The 21,303-nt window shown below is 37.9% G+C and overlaps 1 protein-coding gene across 2 annotated transcripts in view; it reads right to left on the bottom strand.

Annotated features, from left to right (window-relative positions):
- MSH3 (mutS homolog 3) overlaps positions 1 to 21,303 on the bottom strand; it is a 145,855-nt gene that overhangs the window by 2,439 nt on the left and 122,113 nt on the right. For both annotated transcript variants that reach the window (XM_090278976.1, XM_090278975.1), the window contains exons 21-23: positions 12,074 to 12,260; positions 9,201 to 9,330; positions 2,720 to 2,885 (exon numbers count right to left, since the gene is read on the bottom strand). In XM_090278976.1, the coding sequence (XP_090135102.1) occupies positions 2,720 to 2,885; positions 9,201 to 9,330; positions 12,074 to 12,260 (483 nt within the window). The remainder of the gene's footprint in view (positions 1 to 2,719; positions 2,886 to 9,200; positions 9,331 to 12,073; positions 12,261 to 21,303) is intronic.

The raw sequence follows: 21,303 nt of genomic DNA, 5'->3' as shown, positions 1-21,303 counted from the left end.
TTGATAATATAATCTTATATTTAGTCAACAGAAGGCTGTAATTCATTATTTATTAATGTGATCTCTTCCTAGGAATATCTTCCTTCCAAAGTATACCTTGGATTTATATTAAGATTAGTTTATATACTGACTATATATAGGCTGGATATTAAAGGTAAAGGGCAGAATGCACTCACACAAGTATTCTAGGGGACAGAGAGAAGTCAAGTTTAGAATGAAATATTTGTCAAAAAAAAATCCACAGGGACTGAAATTCCAGTCAAGATGGAGGCGTAGGTAAACACACCTCACATTCTCGCACAACTACAGCAAAGATTACATCTAGACTACAAAACAAGTAAAACCCAGAGTTGTCATAAAATAGAGCTTTATGGAAGTCCAACAACCAAGGAATGAAAGAAGCCACATTCATCCAGACATGTAGGAGGGGCAGAGACACGGAGATGCACAGAGAGGAGGAGAGGCACGGAAACACGGAACAGAAGGTCCCACATCCACGTGTGGTGAATAAAAATTGGGAGGGATATCTATGGAGTGAGGGATCCCAGCCCTAGACAGACCACACAGCTGGGGTTCCAATGCCAGAAAGGCAAGCCCCCATAACTTACGGCTGTAAAAACCAGTGGGAGTTGGGTGGTGGGAGAAACTGCAGGATTCTCAGGAATCTCCTCTTAAAGGGCCTGCAACAGCCTTAGGAGTTAGGCAGACTCACTCCCTCTGGGATTCAGCACCAGGGCAACAGCTGGAAGGGCACCAGGGGCATATGGGGAGAAACTGAAGTGACTAGCAACAGGGCGAGTGCTGGGAGACAGCTTCCTCCCAGGCAAAATTCCCGAGGCTGAGCAGTGGCACTGTCTCTTCTCCAAGCCCTCCCCTACACAGAGCCACAGGGCATGACGCAGGTTGCCCCATCCTGGTAATTACCTAAGGCTCCACTCAATATAACTTACAGGTGCACTTTTCCACAACAGGCCATGCTACTAAGTCAAGGAATCAAAGCAGCTCTATGTAATACACAGAAACAAACACAGAGAGGCTGCCAAAATGAGGAGATAAAGAAATATGGCCCAAATGAGAGAACAGAACAAAATTCCAGAAAAAGAACTAAATAAAATGGAGATAAGAAACCTATCAGGTACAGAGTTCAAAACACTGGTTATCAGGATGCTCAAGGAACTCATTGGGTACTTCAACAGCATAAAAAAGACCCAGGCAGAAATGAAGGTTACATTAAGTGTAATAAAAAACAATCTACAAGGAACCAACAGTGGAGGGTATGAGGTTTAGAATCAAATCAATTATTTGGAACATAGGGAAGAAATAAACATTCAACCAGAATAGAAAGAAGAAAAGAGAATTTTTTAAAAATGATAGGATAAGGAGCCTCTGGAACATCGTCAAATGTACCAACATCTGAATCATAGGGATGCCAGAAGGAGAAGAGGAAGAGCAAGAAATTGAAAACTTATTTGAAAAAATGAAAGAAAACTTATTTGATTTGGTGAAGGAAATAGACATACAAGTCCAGGAAGCACAGAGAGTCCCAAACAAGTTGGACCCAAAGAGGACCACACCAAGACACATCATAATTAAAATGCCAAAGGTTGAAGATAAAGAGAGAATCTTAAAAGCAGCAAGAGAAAAGCAGAGAGTTACCTACAAAGAAGTTCCCATAAGACTGTCAGCTTTTCTCAAAAGAAACTTTGCAGGCAAGAAGGGACTGGCAAGAAGTATTCAAGGTGATGAAAAGTAAGGACCTACAACCAAGACTACTCTATTCAGCAAAGCTATCATTTAGAATGGAAGGGCAGATAAAGTGTTTCTGAAACAAGGTAAAACTAAAGGAGTTCATCAGCACCAAGCCATTATTATATGAAATGTTAAAGAGACTTATTTAAGAAAAAGAAGATCAAAACTATAAACATTAAAATAGCAATAATTCACAACTATCGACAACTGAACCTAAAAAGCAAACTAAGCAAACAAGCAGAACAGAAACAGAATCACAGACATGGAAATCACTTGGAGGGTTATCAGTTGGGAGGAAAAGGTGGAGAATGGGGGAAAAAAGAAGTACAAATTGGTAGGTATGAAATAGAGAGATGTTGAGAACAGTACAGGAAATGGAGTAGCCAAAGAACTTGTACGCATGACCCATGGACATGATGAACTAAGAAGGAGGGGATTGCTGGAGGAAATGAGGGTACTGGGTGGAGGGGGACAAAGGGAAAAAAACTGGGACAACTATAATAGCATTATCAATAAATCATTTTTTTTTAAATCTACAAAGTTACATGCAGACACTGACTACAATAACCTCGTTACATAATACTATTATTTTCATTCATATCCTGACAGAATTCTTAATTTCTGAATGCAAACATTACATATCTGAATGAAATATATGAAAAAAGAGGTACCCCAAGTGTTTTATATATTGAGGTTTCTTTTAATTTTTTTTAGTACAAATGAATGTTTTAAGCAACTAATGTGTTGCCACACATTAAGGAGTTAACTTAATTCCTTAGAAAAAATGACAGAAAAAACAATTTAGCAACTTCATAGATAGAGACTGGGCTAAGCTTTGGGAGAGCTGTTTTCATTTTACTGTAATTAAATGTTTCAGAATATTTGAAGAGGTGCTTAAAGGACAGTCCACTTCCTTGGACAACTTGAAGGTTTCATTATAAATTAAAAAATGCAACACAACCATTCTGACCTTTTCATATTTACTAATCCTTCCAGCTCTTTTGACTTGCTAGCTGCTTTCTTTAAAATTTCTCCAGGAACATCTGCTAGTTTAGCCACATTTAGTCCATAACTCCTTGCTGCAATTCCTTCGGTTATTTGATAAAGAAAAGTAACAAAATCAGCGGCTTCTTCACCTATAAAAAAATAAAGTAAAAACAAAAAAGGAGATGAAGAAAACCATGCCTGAAAGTTGAAGGATTATTAGAGGATTAAATAAGACATTTAAGTTTTCATAACTTAAATAAAATTTATAAACTGAAAAAGAAAGCCACTGTTCCATATCACCTGTTAGTTTCTTTGATCAATTTTACATATCCAGAAAAAGAATACTGTTTGAAAATGCTTTTGCATTTAGGACCTTTCAGCTTACTTAGAATAGTTTTTTTTTAAATGATTCATTGCAAGCTAAGGAATACTTACGTTTTATGCTGCTCACTGAAAATTTTGAAGTAAACATCTATATCAAAAAGAGTGATACATGCTACACTATAATTTCTCCTTTAAAAACAGATTTTTAAAGAAGTGTTACTCCAGTGAGAGAATGTGTACAGTCTTGTATGTATGCGATCTGTAAAGTAGCATATATAAAAGCCGTTTCTAAAAGTGCTATAAACAAAACAACAAAAACAGAAGGAAATAGTGCACGTTGCACAGTTTAAATAAGATGGAGAAATTCTGGTTTATTAAATATCCTAGCAACCCAGATCCCACTTAGGACTGACGAGTTTATTGCTTCACCTGTCAGGAAGATTCTTAGCCCACACCCCTGAGCTGTATGCCCTTTAGGAACTGCCTTAACTGAAAAGAGCTGCTTCACCCAAGGTCACGATCAATCGTCTTGAGCAGTCTGCACCCAGTGACAGTTTGCTGTGCAGGATGGCAGGCAGCTTCTGAGACGGCCACCAAAGATCCTGCCTCCTGTGTTCAGGCCCTGTCAGTTCTTCTCCTTGAGTGCAGGCTGGACCCAGTGACCTGCTTCCCATGAACAGAATATGGCAAAAGTGATGCGATGTCACTTCTGAGATTGGATTATAAAATGGTGACCTCTGCCTTGGGCATTCTCTCTTGCTGCTTGCTCGAGGGAAGCCGGTTGACATGTGGGCTGCTCTATGAGAGGCCTATCTGGACAGAAACTGGTGTCTCAGCCAACAGCCACACGAGAGGGCGGGGAAGTGGATCTCACTGGTCAAGGCTTGACGTGGTTGCGTCCCAGTCAGCACCTTGCTTGTAGCCTTGTGAGAGATTGTGAGGTAGAGGTGTCAGCTCAGCTGATTCCTGACCCACAGAAATTTGGACATAATAGTGTTTGCTATTTTAACCTACTCTATTTTGGGGTAATTTATTATGTGACAATAGATAACTAATAAAGAATATAAGGCCTGACTCTCTCACCCCAAGATGAGGTAACTCTGAAGGACCAGCCCAGCCTCAGAGTTGCCTGTAGGGCTGGCTGGAGCCTATGGCTGCATCCCAGCACAGACCAGCACAGCCCAGCCCTTCCCAGGCCAGCCCTTCCCAGGCCAGCCCTGCCCTGCCCTGCCCTGCCCTGCCCTGCCCTGCCCAGCCCTGCCCTGCCCAGCCCAGCCCTGCCCTGCCCAGCCCAGCCCTTTCCAGCCCAGCCCTGCTCAGCCCAGCCCTTTCCAGCCCAGCCCTGCCCAGCCCAGCCCAGCCCTGCCCTGCCCTCAGTGTTGATCATGCTGCACTCCTCAATAAACCTCTGGCTTGCAAATCTCAGGTTCAGCTCCCTGAGGAACCCAGTCTACATCACATGTACATACATATGAATTAAGAACTTTTAAAGAATTGGGATATAATGAAATACAATAATACAAACACAATGCTGCATACAATTTAATCTTTGATCAATCTAAAGCACATCGTGGTTATGCAGCTTTTATTATAAAACTCAGTTTAATTGCACTGTGTTGCAAAAATGTGCAAGATGAACAAGACTCACAATGATTTCTGATATCCTAGTATACTTACTGTAAGTTAATCAAGAGACTGTTCTCATACATTTTTTATTTGATAAATGTGTATGCATTGTTCTTTTATCAGCTAAAAACTAAAACATCAAGCGTGAACGCAACAGAAAAAACAGAATAATGGAATTTTCCTTAACCTCCTCTAAGAATTCAGCAAGAGGCAAACAATACTTTTCTAAGGGTGGGTGCTGGAAGTGGGAGGTGAAAAGAACGCCGACACTCTCGGGAATTACAGACTGAAACTTACTTTAAGGAGCACTAAGAATACCTTCTGCCTCCAAACAGAACTTAAGGAACACAAAGAACAGGTGAAGACAGGGTGGGAATAGACAGGAAAAGCAACGCGGAGAAACCAGTGCCTGCTGACCTGGATAACGCTTTGTTACCTGCAACGCTCACAAGACAAAAAGTAAAGTGAACTGCAGCAGGCAATCCAAAAAGCAAACTCTTCTCATCTTTAAGACAAATATTTTCTTTATCGCTTCAACAGGGTTAGTCCTAACTGATCTCCCTCATGCTGTTCTTCCTTAAAAAAAAAAAAAGATTCATTCATCTGTCTGCCTATCCATTTATAATCCATCCATCCTTTTCTGAAAGCCTACGAAACGCCACAAAACCCCTTTTCTTACGCATTTTTTTGCTTTATATATAATATGTAGTATATGTAATATATATAGCTATATAATTTCTTTTACATTTAATATAGTTATCAAATAAAGCTAAATTATATAAATATTGTTCTAAATAATTTATTAATATGCCTCAGTATTAATTATGGTAGTTTTTACACCATCAAAGTAAATAAAGTGACAACTCTTCCACAGTCACGTAGGGGACCTCACTATTATTTATATAATTATGCTCCCCCTCGCCTGGCTTTTGCCCCTGCCCTTCACCTCTCTTTGATGGGAGGGAGAAGGATACGTGCAGGGGAAATGTGGAGGCAGAGAACAAGGTGGAACAGATGGTAAAATAACTCTTTTCTTTACAGCCTCACAATAAAAATTCTTGGTAAGAATTTAACTTATAACCTATGACCATTTCTTAAGTGGATATTATTGAAAAGCTTACCTGACACTGCTTAAAGTAAGAAAAGTAGTAATTCCTGTTTCTGCTTGTTAGAGAGAAACAGCAAAACCTGTTTTAAAACCAAACTACTACAGGCAGTTTTGCCCTGGCTGGTTTAGCTCAGTGGATTGAGCGTCGGCCTGCGAGCTAAGTGTCGCTGGTTCGATCTTCCAGTCAGGGTACATCAGAGAAGGAAAACTCTGACTCCAAAAAACCTCCGCTGCCTTGCGGCATACCTCTTCAGGGGAAAGGCTAAGGGAGTAAACCCTGACAGAAAATCCGGAGCCGGAGTCCCTAAGGCGGTTTGACGTTGTAGTCAACACCGGCAACTCCTGCGGCGCACCTGAAGCCAAGCTGTATCGACTCCGTCTTTCCCTTGGACCCTTCAGCTGCGAAGAGAGGGGGGGTCTGCTGCATGGGCAACAGCAGACCCTCCATATTACCCTGCCCAGGCTCTGTAGCTTCAGCGTCATCGCAAGATGTCGATTCAACACGGGAGGAGACAGATACCATGTCACTCCCGAGTCGGACTGCACAGCCATTCTCGGCAGTGCAGATAGACTCTTAAGAAGCTACACCATCGTCTCTGGAGACGGACGGCTGCCGACGACGACTACAGGCAGTTATTAAAGAGATGTACCCTGATCAAATAGACTCTGAAATCACTTTTAAGGACCAATTCATTAAATTGTGAGGTTAGGCGACTTGTCCAAGATCTTATAGACTGGAATAGCCAAAAACACAGGCTTCTTTCAAATCCACTGCTTTACCTACCACACCATGGGAAAGAGATAACAAGAGTATTCTGGAAGCCATCCAAAGGGGTATTTGGAGCATTTTACTGGTGAGCTATGTAATGGCCTCTAATTTAGACAGAAGAGGAATTAGGTCAGAGGTATCAGCTGAAGCATAGCTACAGCCAGGAAAAATATAGGAATTGAGCAGGCAATGGAGCAATGCTTCAAATTGTTTAAGTGAAAATGATTTTCAGCCTAACGTTGTAGCCCTTGCTGAATTATATAGCAAGTATGAAGGCATAATGGAGATGTGTCATTCAGGCAAAATCTTAAAAATTTTATCGCCTTTAGTTGATATTATTAGTATCTATTTCACCCATAAAGAAAACCCTGATTTATAAAGGAGTTAACTGCCTGACCATTTCACTCAGGGAACAGTGTTCTCATATCCAGCTCCAAAAGTTGATCCTGATTACAATCTAGGCAGATCAAAGTCACACCTGCCATTCTCACCTCCAAGAACTGGTTAAAGAATGAGCATGTGATTCAATTCTGAAAATGAGATGGGATAATGATGAGATGCTAGTGAGCCTCTGAGAAAAGTTCCTGTGCTCCTAAGACAAGAGTCACAGGGAACGCTGATCCCTTCTTTCCCTTTGGACACTGTGGAGTCTGGATATAATGCCAGCAAGGGCTGCAGCCTTTTGCCACTGGCATGATGATGAAGCCAGCAGGGCAGGAAGCGGAGCCTGGAGAACTACAAAGAGGACTTGTAATGGGAGATTATATACATCCTTATTGTTTGAGCCAGCTTGCATTCAAGTGTTCTGTTACTTGCAATCAAATGCACAGTGAAGAGGGAAAGAGAATTCCTAGGACAGTGGTAAGGGCAGGTCTCAGGACAATAGCTGGGCGGCCTTGGGAGTAATCATGTCAGATAAGCAGGAGAACAAAGGACTCCCAGAGGAATGACCCCAACAGGGAAAAGTGGAACTAGCAGATCCAATCATGTAGAAAAGTGTCTAGAGGTGTTTTACAAAGCTATTGGAGGATACAGGGAGATTCAACCACAGATACAAATAAAACAATGAAATGAAAAAAATAAAAACAAGGCAATCATTATCTTCAGGAAAACAGAAAAAGTTGTACAAGAAAGAAAATGTACTTGTCTTCATACCTGGATCATGAGTAAGCAATGCTTACTGGCAACAATAGTGAAAACAAATGAATATACATAAAACAAAAAAGAAGTGAAACAACTATACTGGATGACAGGAATGGAAAGCTGAAGACCTCCATATAACACAATGAGAGGTCAATCAATATTAAGTCAAGCTGATGAACCAAGAGGGGAGAAACTAGAAGAAACAGAGGAAAGAGTTGGAAGTGGTTGCCTTCAGACTGGGAAGGGGAGATGGCACAGAGCGCAGGGCGGAAGCAGGGGACTACTGACTGGTAGCTTGAGCCTTTAAGCATCATTTAATTTTTTAAATTATGTTCATGAGTAAAACTTCAAATCATTAAAAAATAAAATGGCAAAATACAAGATGTAAGGCTCTGGGTTAGCAGTCAGTTTGTAACAAATGTTTATCACTGACCCTTCCCTATCAGTGAATCTATTTTGTTTAACTCACCACGTTTTAGCTTATAAGCTCCTCCTGCCACTTTGGATGCAGATTAATAGATATAAAACTGCTTCCATGAGATAATTTATGATGTGTTTTTCAAGACTATATGGTGGTGAAAGGCAATTGCCTAACATTACTTTATCTTAGGTCCAGGGCTTTGTTTTATTTGGGCTAGCTGCCTGATTTCTTTTTCAGGTTCATCCTTACTGCTCTTCCAAAATACAATTTGGACTAGAGTGTCTTGGATAATGGATTTTCCATAATAGCACACCAACTGTGTGACCTGTCACTGGCCAACAGCCTGGTGGCTTTAAAAAATCACTACCACAGGAGAAAAATTATGCTAAAATCTGCCTCATTACATATAGCACTTGATTTGTTTCTACTGGCTAATGGTGTTCTTTTTCATGAAATGTCTCATTTCTGTGACACTAATAGTAAGAGGAAAGGCTGGGAGAAATGCTGCAGATCCCACACAGAGGTTCTAGCAGGAGAAGAGAGCCTGCCAGCAGAAGACATGGTTTCTAGGCTCGGTTCAGCCCCTAGCCAGGTGGCCGATAGAGGCAAGCTATGTACTTCACCCGTCTGACATTCAGTTTCCTTGTCAAATTAAGATAAAACATGTCCAGTATAGAACATGGTGCTTAGTAAGTAATTAACGTTAAATAATGTTTGGGGGAAAATATTGGGCATTTGAAAAAATGACTAATCATACTCTACACTTCACTGTTATGGCATCTTTCCTGGGATCAATCTAAGAAGAAAACCTAAATGTCCCCCACAAGCCCACCCTCTTCTTGTAAAAAATGAGGTAAGGAATACCAGGGAAAGACTCAGAGATGGCAAGGATAAACGTGAACTCTATTTGACCCAAAGCTTAGAGAAAATTAATTTGGACAAATGTCACTTAAAATCAACATTCGCAGCTTTTATTATTAACAAGCAGTAAGTTCATGTTCCTATAAACTTTAAGTTATCAAACAAGAAAACCAACAACATTCTAGTGTACCTATTACAGGCATGTTCCATACCTGGATCTTGTCTGCTTTCATCCTCACTGACCAAGAATCCCATGTGATAATTCCCCACCTGTTGTGAATAATTCTTCTCTAATTCACACACTGGCGGATAATGGGTGACAAACAGCGTTAAGGATTTCACCTAAAGTAATAAGACATATAATAAATGTTATTTTAAAATTGTATTTAATTGAAACTTTTCCCAATTTTGTTTTGAAGAATTTTAAATCTTCATTAAAGTTGCAAGAAAAGTAAATGAACACCCGCATACTCTTTATCTAGACTATCATTAACATTTTGCCATATTTCCCTTTCCTTCCTCCCTCCCCACTCTTCTCTCTCTCTCTCTCCCTTGAACCATTCAAAAATCAATTGTAGACATCGTGACACTTCATCCCTACCTTCTAAGAACAAAAATAGTCTCCTACATAATCATAATAAAATTATTACACTCAAGAAATTTAACACCTATATACTGCTATTATATCCAACATAGAGCCTACAAGTTTCCCTATTCCATTAATGTTCTTTATAAATGTTCTCTTTTTAATCAAGGATCATGCAGTGCACTTAGTCATGTCCCTTTAATTTCCTTTTATCCCGTAGCGTTCCCCGGCCTTTTCTTTTTTGTCTTTTATGACACTAACATTTTTGAAGTACCCCAGAGAGCTGTTTTGCATAATGTCCCTCAGTTTAATCTGACTGACTGTTTCCTCCTGACTCAATTCAGATTACACCTTATTGCCATGAATATCATATATCTATGTAGGTGACATAGCCTTTTCAGTACATCACACCAGGCAGCACATATCAATTTGATCCATTATTGGGGGTGCTAAATGTGAATTTTGTTTAAGTAGGTGCCCAGAAAATTTCTTCATTGTCCTGATACCTCTTTCCTTTGAAATTAACAAATATCTTGTGGGGCGATATAGTACTTTGAGTTTCCAACAATCTTTCATTCAAAGGTTTTACCACCTAATGATCATCAATGCCTGAACCAATTATTATTATAGTGGTTAGGAAATTATTAGTCGGCATTCTATAAACAGTGCTTTCCCTTCTCCCCACCCTACCTCCACCATTTTAAAACATATTTTTATTTTGTTGGTATCAGTATGGACTCAATAGATTCTTTAATAAGCATTATTTTAAAGTACACATTATTATGTATTATAGAAATCCCTATCTTAAGAGAAGGTGACATCAAGTCATGGTCTAAAAATTAGTATAAGAGGGTCATTAAATTAAAGAACTCCAGTTTTGATTCATCTGCCATTCACCTTATTAAAAGTCAGAATGTGGGCCCTCTCTCTTACAACAATTACGAACAGAGCTATTAAGGCAGGGTTTCTTTGACAAGCTGCTCTTCAAATCTTTCCTGAAGGGTCTCTCTGAGGTGCCTTTCCTTGGGCTGATAGGCATTTCTCATCAGCAGCCTTAAGGATTTGCGCTAACCACTGCTCTCCTTGAGGCCACATTAGCTCACAGCAGCCACACGTAACCTCCCCCATTACTCCTCTCTGGTCGCTCTTTCCCACCTGAGCAATCAAAACACATCATGAAAATAAGTATTTTCATCCGTAAAAAGGATGGAGACTCTTGTTCCAGAAGAATCTTCTTCAATGACTTCCAAGATAAATTTTATCTAAAAATAACTTTCTTTACTAACATTTAATATATCCAAAAACTGCTAGAGAAGCAATGAAAACTGGACTGACAAATTCAATTCTGTCATAATTTGTTCCTGAAGGTTCTTAAATGAATCTTTGAAATATTACCAAACTGGGAGGTGAAGATTTGGGGGACCATGTTAAAGGGACTTATTTAAGAAAAAGAAGAAGATCAAAACTATGAACAAATGGCAATAAATAAATATCTATCAACAATTGAACCTAAAAAACAAACTAAGCAAACAAGAAGAACAGAGACAGAATCATGGATACAGAGAGTATTTTCATGGTTGCTAGATGGGAGGGGGGTGTAGGAGAATGGCGAAGAGGTGAGAAGATAAAGAAGTACAAATAGGTAGTTACAGAATAGCCATGAGGATGTAAAGTACAGTATAAGAAATGGAGTAGCCACAGAACTTAAACACATGACCAGGACATGAACAATGGTGTGGGGACTGCCTGAAAGAGTAGTGGCGGGGGGTGGGGGGAGTTGGTGACCATGGGGTAAAAATTGGGACAACTGTAATAGCATAATCAATAAAATATAATTTAAAAGAAAATGAGGGAAAGACACCGAGACAAAAGAAAGTGTAGAGCAAGATAAAAAACAAAAACCAAAGAGGAGATATGCCTGAGAACAGGTGATAGAGAGGGAGAGACAGGGATAGAGCAAACTGAACATAGACAGCAAGAGTAAATAAAAGGTAAGAGTGTGATGGAGAAGACAGGGACAGCAAGTTTGACACTATCAAAATTTCACACTGAGATGCTTAGAAATACACTTTGAAAACAGATATGCAGTGTAGGAGGGCTGTTACTGAACAGAAAGACACAAAGAGATAAGATCAAAGACCTTATCTCAACACCTTTTAGGACATTGTTGCAAAAAATTATGTCACAGGGTAAAAACAGCACTATCTTCTTTCTGTTATTTCCTCAAGGATTGGTTTGCAGGTGGATGGTCCCTGCTCTTGATATAGAGTTTGCCACGAATAATAAGATACAGTTCTGGGAGGCACATCACAGAATTAACAACATTATTTAGGGCCAATCTATCCAAGTTCAATGTATACCATTCGAATAATCAATTGCAATAACAGGGTCAATTGTAACAATTAAAGATACTTTTGAATATTTAGATTCTGAAGTCAGGAAAACAATTTGTACAGCATGTACCATTCATGTACAAAAAAAAAGAAGTAAGATACTTACATCTCTAATAAAATGCTCAAGTGTAGCATAAGCAATGGCAATTCCATCGTGGGTGCTCGTCCCTCTTCCCAACTCATCCATGATAACCAAGGACTGTGATGTTGCTTTTCTTATTATTTCTGCTGTGTCCGTCAGTTCCTCCATAAATGTACTCTGTCCTTTATATATATTATCTGCAGCACCCATCCTACAAATAAGATGAAGGCAGATTTTCCTCTGAACATTATTATTAGGGAACTAGGCATTATTTCCTGAACAATAAATATAAAGATGCTTAGGGTTCTATACACCTTGAGCCATTAAGAGCTCAAGTTACATAAAAGTAAAGAAAACATATATTGGATATAAAGAGTGCCTGATATTAAATTGCACCTGTAGAAACATTCTGGATAGAAGACTGAAATACTGGCCAGAGCTCCTGAAAAGAAGGGACACTTCCGACTCTGCCTTTTTCTGACCATTCATTTCAAATCAAAGTTTTGGTTCTTACAGGGGAAAACAGGGCTTTTCTACATCATTGTATTTAAAATCCACAAGTAGTAGAATATTGTACAATTAAAGGCTTTTTTACTAAAAACTAGAATTATAGAGGTTTCATAACTTCGGACACTTAATATAGGTTCCTAAAGTTGATTTCATGATACACCTCTTGGAGAGGTCAAGAAACAGGTCCAAAAAATGTACAGGTTTCTTTTTGCTGTAAGTCTTAGAGCCTTTACTATCGCATTTCTCTAACATCTCACCATGAACCCCTACAACGTCTACTGGAGCACCTGGTGATGATAGAACACATTTGGTCTACAGAACACATTCGGAAAAACATCTACTTAGTACAAAAAGAACCTGAAAAAATAAAGGAATATTTAGGTAACACTCACTCAAGATCATTCAGTTAATAGCAAAACCTTGAATTCAGATTTTCAACATGCTAGCTACCTTTGTGAATTCTGGTAACTATTTTCTAAGCAAAGTACCATCATCAAAGTAGTTTTGTTATAACAGTTCACATGTGACCTACAGAAGCATAATGTACCTTTTATTTCTGCAGAAAAAGAGCCTTGACCGTCCTGGGGCTGGAGCCCTGCGCAGGGCAGGGGAGCTGAAGTGTAAGTGCCCACAGAGCGTGGAGCCTGAGCAAAGCTGCCCTAGCACTGAGTGGCATTTAGAACTGTAATTAACTACAGCATCTGTGATGGAGCTGATACGGTTTAACTAACACCGCTGTCAACTTTATCCATTTTAAAGTCAATAACTATACAAAAAATAATTTATAAAATGTTGCTAGCTTATAAGCATTTTGGCTACTTTTTCAAAGTTAAAGTACTATTAATTTACACCTTAATTTTCAATGTTTACTAATATTTCCCCTACCAAAAAGCCAGAAGCATCAACTTTCCTATCTCTGCAACCACTCTGAAATCTTCAGAATCATGTTTGAACCCCATTTCACATTTTTTGGTTTTATTCTTGACAGGTTGTGAGCTGACAAAGAGAACAAATCTTTGACTGATAATCAAATAGCTCTCGTAAGGCAAATATTGGGGGGAGGGGTCTATGATTCTCAAGAATTAGAATTACAAGCAAACATGGGATAAGATTTCAATGCAATAGTGTACATATCATACTTAAGTGCTTTCTAGAAACCCTACAATAATACCCTGGTCTCATTGGCAATTTCAGGAATTGGAGAATGCTCTTGAGAAAGATATTCAAAGGTGAGATTTCAAATCAGAGAGAAGTGAAGAATGATGAATAAATAAAAAAGATGCTAGCTAATTGGTTATTTCAGAAGAAAAAAAACAAAGATGTGTCCCTATCCAAAATAAATTTATATGAATTTAAAAGCTTAATGTAAAAATAGAAACCATAAACACACCAAGCAGTATAGATGAAATTTAATCTCTATAGACAAGTGGCTGTGGGGAGGGGGGGGGGTGGCTTTATGTACATAGTGCCAAAACACGTGAAAAGCAACACCTCATGATACCACTGTGCCTTGCGGTATTTTTACAGGGTTTCTGTCCTTTAGGAGGCCAGGCCAGATTTCAGAGGATCTATCGTCAGGCCAGTGGTTTTCAAATATCTTTTTAGCTACTAAATTCTTTGTTCAAATGAAATTTTGCAAAGAAATTCACTCTGCAGAGGAGGTAAAAGAAAAGCCGACTTGGTTAAAAACCCAGCACTATTAGGTCCTTTTCTCCATCCCAAGGGGGCTCTTTGGGACTCTTTAAAACCCCATAGAACAGTTAGCATTCGGAGCCAACATGTTTCCTATTACAATTCTATTTTCCATAGCACCTGATGATAAAGTAGAAATGCTGCCCAGGAGATGCTGAAGAAATACAGGCTTATTAACCACTCACCGAGGCCACTGGGGAAATATGAGTTTATAACTGAGGGAATTGCATATTGATAAAAATATTTTGTTAAATTAACTTCTCTTAAGAAATATATAGTATGTTTATTTTTGTAATAAATTTCAATAATATAATGGTTTTATATGACCCTGATAGACATAGAGTTTTATCACTGAACACATTTTCCTTTTCATCTTTATTTATATTTTATTGATTATGCTATTACAGTCGTCTGATTTTTCCCCCACTGCCCCCTCCACCCAGCACCCCCCATCCCCTCAGGCAATCCCCACACCATCGTTCATGTTCATGGGTCATGTCCATGGGAATGACTACTCCTTTCCCTATGCTGTACTTTACATCCCCACGGCTATTCTGTAACTACCTATTTGTACTTCTTAATCCCCTCACCTCTTCATACATTCCCCTATATGCTGCTCTCATCTGGCAACCATCAAAACACTCTCCATATCCATGATTCTGTCTTTGTTCTTGTTGTTTGCTCAGTTTTTTAGATTCAATTGTTGACAGGAGTGTATTTACTGCCATTTTAGTGTTCATAGTTTTGATCTTCTTTTCTTAAAAAAGTCCCTTTAACATTTCATATAATAATGGTTTGGTGATGATGAACTCCTTTAGTTTTTTTCTTATCTGGGAAGCTCTTTATCTGCTTTTTGATTCTAAATAATAGCTTTGCTGGGTAGAGCAATCTTGACTGTAGGTCCCTGCTTTTCATGACTTTGACTATTTCTTGCCAGTCCCTTCTAGCCTGCAAAGTTTCTTTTGAGAAATCAGCTGACAGTCTTATGGAAACTCCTTTGCAGGTAATTATCTGCTTTTCTCTTACTGTTTTTAAGATTCTCTTTATCTTTAACCTTCAGTGTTTTAATTATGATGTGTCTTGGAGTGGGCCTCTTTGCATCCATCTTGCCTGGGACTATCTGTGCTTCCTAGACTTGCATGTCTATTTTCTTCACCAAATTAGGGAAGTTTTCTTTCATTTTTTTCCCAAATTTCTGGTTTCTTGCTCTTTCTCTTCTCCTTCTGGCACCCCTATGATGCGAATGTTGGAACACTTAGAAGTCTCAGAGGCTGCTTATACTATCCTCGTTCTGGGTGATAGGGGAAGCTATGTCACTGGACCCTATAGGACATCTACTACATTAGGCCACGCTACCAAGACAGGGAGTCATAGCAGCTCTACCTAATACATAGAAATGAACACAGGGAGGCAGCCAAAATGAAGAGACAAAGAAACATGGCCCAAATGAAAGAATAGATCACAACTCCAGAAAAAGAATTAAATGAAATGGAGATAAGCAATCTATCAGATGCAGAATTCAAAACACTGTTTATAAGGATGCTCCAGGATCTTAGTGAGGACCTCAGCAACATAAAAAAGATTCAGTCGGAAATTAAGGATACACTAATTGAAATAAAGAACAATTTACAACCACAGTAGAGTAAGTAAAGCCAAGAATCAAATCAATGATTTGGAACATAAGGAAGCCAAAAACAACCAATCAGTACAATAAGAAGAAAAAAGAATCCCTTTCATCTTTGTTACCAGTACACAACTGTATAACATTTTGTAATAGCAAATAGCTACCTTGAGTTTATCTTATGTTTCTATCCTTATTTCTCTTTGATCCAATGTCTCTGGATACCATATTACTCTTACATATCTTGCTCTATAGTATATATCCCAGCAAACTGCCTCAAGTAAGTCTTCAGAGCAAGGCAGGATATGAATTAATTAATGCTAATTAATTAAAGTTTGTAACTTTTTACTAACTCAGTAAGCATTTACTAGACATACTACTGAACAATGACTGAAATTTTTTAAATGTTAAAATATGCTGAAGATTTAAAGAACTGCAGAACATATATCATTATTAGCATTCTGTATTATATTTATATTCAAATGTAATAAAAAATGCATTTTTTAGGTTTCATCTTAGAATTAATTTGCTCTGGATTGACAGGTTACAGTTATGTGGTTAAGAGAAAAAATCACTGATATTTTCAGGAGAGGCGGCTGAGTAATCTTTCTAATAATCCCCTTATTCCCTCCTCACCTATAACCTTATATAGGTCAACAAAGGTTAACAAAGCATCAATGGAAGAAATAAGTTATTTTTTGAATTAGTTTCTAAATTCAAGAATATTTTCATGAAAAATTGAACAAGAATTTCTTTTTATGGGATTTTGATATTTTGAGGTAACATTCTAGATATTGCTAAATTATAGTGATTGGGGTGGGCCTCTGTCCCTTCAAATCACAATCCCTGGGCCTTACACAAGAAAAATGCTAACATGAGGGAGAAATACTGCAATTAACTGGGGGCTGGGGGGTGGGGGTTCATACTGAATAATAAGTAATTGCAGCTTAAATATCAAAATTGTTAAATAGAGGCAATGATTCTTTGTATTGCATCCTTTTTGACACACTTTAATTGCTTTTAAAATAATTGTGGGTTTTAATATGAATAAAATTTACCATTTTTAGGTGTATAGTTCAGTGGTATTAAGCACATTCACAATGTTGTACAGTCATCACCACTACTCATTAGCAGAACTTTTTCATCATCCCAAAACAGAAATACTGTGCCCATTAAAAAAATCCCCATTTTCTCCTCCCCCTAGCCCCTAGTAATCTCAATTCTACTTTCTGTTTCTGTGAATTTGTGTATTCTAGGTTCCTCATATAAGTGAAAGCATACCCTATTTCTCTTCTAAGTGCTTTGTATAGAAGGGCTTTAATGTTACCTTATTTTGCCTTCTTTTGGAAATTGAAGATCTTCTAGTCACTCCACTTTGCTAAAAAGACTTTGCAGAATTCTGTATCTACATTTCTTGGGATTATTTTTGTATATTAAGTAAATTTTACAAAAGAAAATTAATCTCCTAATTAACAAAGTACTCTAACTTTTGAAAGGGATGGTGTAAGTATGGAAGAAAAACAAAATTTAAAGTCTAGGAAGAGAAAAAGTTGCAAAAGAATACCAATTTTTAAAATATGTAGATACTGGATTGTATTTAAAAGGTATAAAATGCAAAGTAGTATATCTGTATTGCATATAATGAAACATAACCATTAACCCAGAAGTGGGATGAAATCACAACTGATTTATCAGTATATGTGTGCATTTTTTAAAAGCCTGGAAGTCCATATAGCTAAATAATAATGATATTTAGGTGGTGAAACTATATGTGCCTTAATTTTTTTCCTTTTTGAGCTTTTCAATAGTTTTAAATTTTGCACAATGAACAAACATTACAGTGTAATTAGAAAAACAAATATTTTTAAAAATCACAAATGATACATTTAAGAACCTTTTATAATCTATTGTATCCTTATATTAAGGCAGAGTAATTACCAGGTTAAATAACTAGCTTTCTTTCAGCAATATAAAAAAATACTTTATTAGCAGCAATGTAATTATTATAATAGATAAGAAAAGCTTTTGTTTCTCTAGTATAACTGTTTCTAGTAACAACTGCAATCAGATCACACTACGGTATGTAAAGTCAATTTACAAGAGCTGTAACAATGAACTGCAAATATAGCCAAGCAAACACCACTGTAGAAATCTTCCAATTTTAATTGAAACATTACTGAGAATCAAGACAGCAATCCAAGAAAATGCCAAACATGTATTGGCTCACAAGAAACAATGTTCATTGGAACAGTCTACAAAGCACATGTAGACCATTTACGAAGGATACAGGTGTTTTCCTATCAAAGGAAATCCACAATGTACTGATGGGGCAAATCATTCTCTAACACATCTACTAGCCCACCCCCAAGAATTTCAAAGGAAAATAACTAACAGAGCAAATGCTCTTTACCAGCCTTAACTATATCTCTGAAAATCACATATAATTAAGGCCATCAAGGAAGGGTAAGATTAATCAGGGTAATTAATAAGATCAGTAGAGGAGAACACGACATAAGTTGAGGATGCATCCTTGTAAGTGAACTCACATTATGAGCTCAAGCAAATTACCTCTCTAATTTTGTTTTCCTTCTGTAAAATGTCAAGAACTGAAATTGAACAATGGCCCCTAAATCTGGATATGTTTCAGATTTAGGTTTTGAATACAGAGTCCAAAGGTTCCCTTCATCATACTGTTACAGAATGGGGGTCTCCAAAAATCCCCAGAGCCTGCGGGTTGGGGGATGGGGAAAGGAAACAACTTTAAAGATGCCTTCACATGCCTGTGGCTAGTGGCTAGTGTCTTTGTTACGCAAATGGCTTTGGTTCTTCCAAGGCTCCAAGAAGATGGGAGGGGTTTTGGACCATGGAATGGTACAGAAAGAGCACACAGAGCCTGCGTAAGGTTCTGTGAATGGTCAGAACTGGTAACCATGCCCACTGCATCAGAGGACGCAGTCAGGGATTTAAAAATAAGCAGCAGACATTTTAGGGGGAGAACACCATGCAGCTTTGAAAGGAAAGGGAGAACTCCATGCGGTTTACAAGACTGGGAACTCCTTGCAGTTCTGCATTAAGAGCTGAAGGGCACCACAACAAAGGCAAAACCTCCCCAGTCAGGATCAAATGATTGGGAGCTGCCGGTAAAGCTAAACTGTGTCTGAGAAGTAGGAAAACTGTATCTCTGACTTTTCTAAAATTAGCCTGGTTTGGTAGGGGGAGGCAGAATTATGTGTTTGTTGGTGTTTTAAAGAAAATAAGACTTAATGGCGGAAATACGCATATAATCTAAATCTATATAACTATTAAATAAACAATTCTTTTTCTTTTTCACTAAACTCTGGTATTGAGAGTTATGCTTCTGGCAGCGGGCAATCGGGCCCCTAATAACTGAACAGCCAGCCCATGGGTCCCGTTTCAATCAGAGCAGCCCGTGGGGTTCTGTTACAATACCAACTATAACAGTAACTCCAGGCGATCTCTACTGAGGGGACCTGCCTAGAATCTGCACTTAAAACCCAACCATGAGGCACTGCATTCATAAACTCCAGCTATGAGACATTCAATGCATACAACCACTTCTCATCAAAAAGATGAAGTGAGATATGCCCTGTTGGCTATGACATGGTTACAGGAGCTAAATAAACCACAGAGATATTGATAAGGTAACATTTGTGATGCTAATAAAATTCATAACAGCCTCCTCATGTAGTAAAATATCACTTATCATGTGGCTTTTAGTGCTGGTATTTACTACCAGGTAGAAGATAGGTACTGATTCAACGTGTTTTCTTTCTGTCCAGAAGGATATGTGTTTTTTAACAGAGTACAAATACTCCACAGTAGGTGCTCAGTTATTTGCTGAATTAAACTAAATTGGCAAACACATCAGTTATCCATACAAAAGCAAACATTTAAAATAATTTAAGCATTTGAATGCCTATTACCTTCCAATTTCCTCTCAAAATGAACACACTGGTGCCATTCTGATTACATCGCATTCCTGAAGCTGGGTGCCATAAGAGAGTTTACATGGGTAGCATGGCATGAAAATTATTAACCAGGGACCACTTAATGTAAAAAACCCTTTCTACCAACATTTAACTGACATAAATTATGTTGAGAGAAGCCAAATTGTTTTGCTTTTTAAAAACCAGACTTAATAATTCATTGCTTTTCTAACACTTAATTACTGTGTCTAAAAAAGTGGAATGAGGTTTAAGTTTGCATTTATCAGGATAATAAACAACAGATCTTTCTTCGGTGATGTATTCAAAGATGGTAATGATCCTTAGAAATATGTGTCTAGAAATGGTTCACTGGTGAGTATATATATCACAATACACTGATACAAGTATACCAAATTAGAGGAAAATGTGTATGTTTGCCAAATTCTACTTAAAAAAAATGCTTCCTATTTAGGAAAAGGGTCATATGAGGTTACAGCATTCAAGAAAAAAAAGATTCCTAAAGTTTTCTGTTTACAGCTTTTCCCATATTTATTTATAATTCTTATAGCACAATGCACAGCACATAGTAGGCACTCAATGATTACTTATGAATGCATGAATTTAAACCTAGTGTTGTAAATGTCCTATTAACAGTACAAAAATAACCAATTTAAAGATAAAGTTTGGAGCCAAATTTTATGCACATAAAATGTTTTTTAATGTTTTTTTCCATGAGGCACAAAAAGGATTTGAAGTGATTTAGAATAACAATATATTTATAATAGAATTATAATTTCTATGAAACTAGGATTATAAACCATACAGTAGATTCTCAAATTTAAGGCAGCAAATTTAGCACAACCTTATAAAATGCTAATTTGGGATCTCACACTGAAGATTCCAATTTAATGGGTCTGTGATCGGCCTTAGAAAGTAGCATTTTTAACAAGCATCTCTGATTCTGCTTCAGCTGTTTTAAGAGTCACACTAGAGACATACTCCGTGCAAGAAAAGAAGGGAAAAACTAACATAAATTTGCTTCCACACCTGAGTCTTGAATTTAGCTCCTGCCTTCTTGGCAGTCGAGACCAGAAGGAATTAAAAAGAAAGCAGCCATTGGGAATCACCAGAGCGAGGCCTGGCGGTTTGTCAGGGAAAGCCAATAAACCACTTTAAATCTCTGTAAATGGCACGGCATGCACATACAGAGAAAAAATTCCTTAGCATTAACAAAGTGATTTATCAGATGGCACTTTGTGTGAAAGATAGTACGTAACAGAAATGAAAACATCCTTATGAGAAATTTTGGAGAAAATATAGAAACGTTATCAAACGGGTTATTTCTTACTCTAATTTAATTTTAAAGCATATGGAAAAACTGTTACACACTGCCGGTGAGATTCTAAAATGGTCCAGCCTTTTGGAAGAACAAGAAAGGTACATAGCCCTTACACTTCATAGTCCTGTGCCTACATAAAGCCTAG

Source organism: Furipterus horrens, unplaced genomic scaffold (genome assembly GCF_987537825.1).
Source record: "Furipterus horrens unplaced genomic scaffold, mFurHor1.1.pri manual_scaffold_5, whole genome shotgun sequence".
Lineage (NCBI taxonomy): Eukaryota > Metazoa > Chordata > Mammalia > Chiroptera > Furipteridae > Furipterus > Furipterus horrens.
The sequence above is the reverse complement of the archived record's forward strand: the minus strand, read 5'-3'. Positions and strand labels throughout refer to the sequence as shown.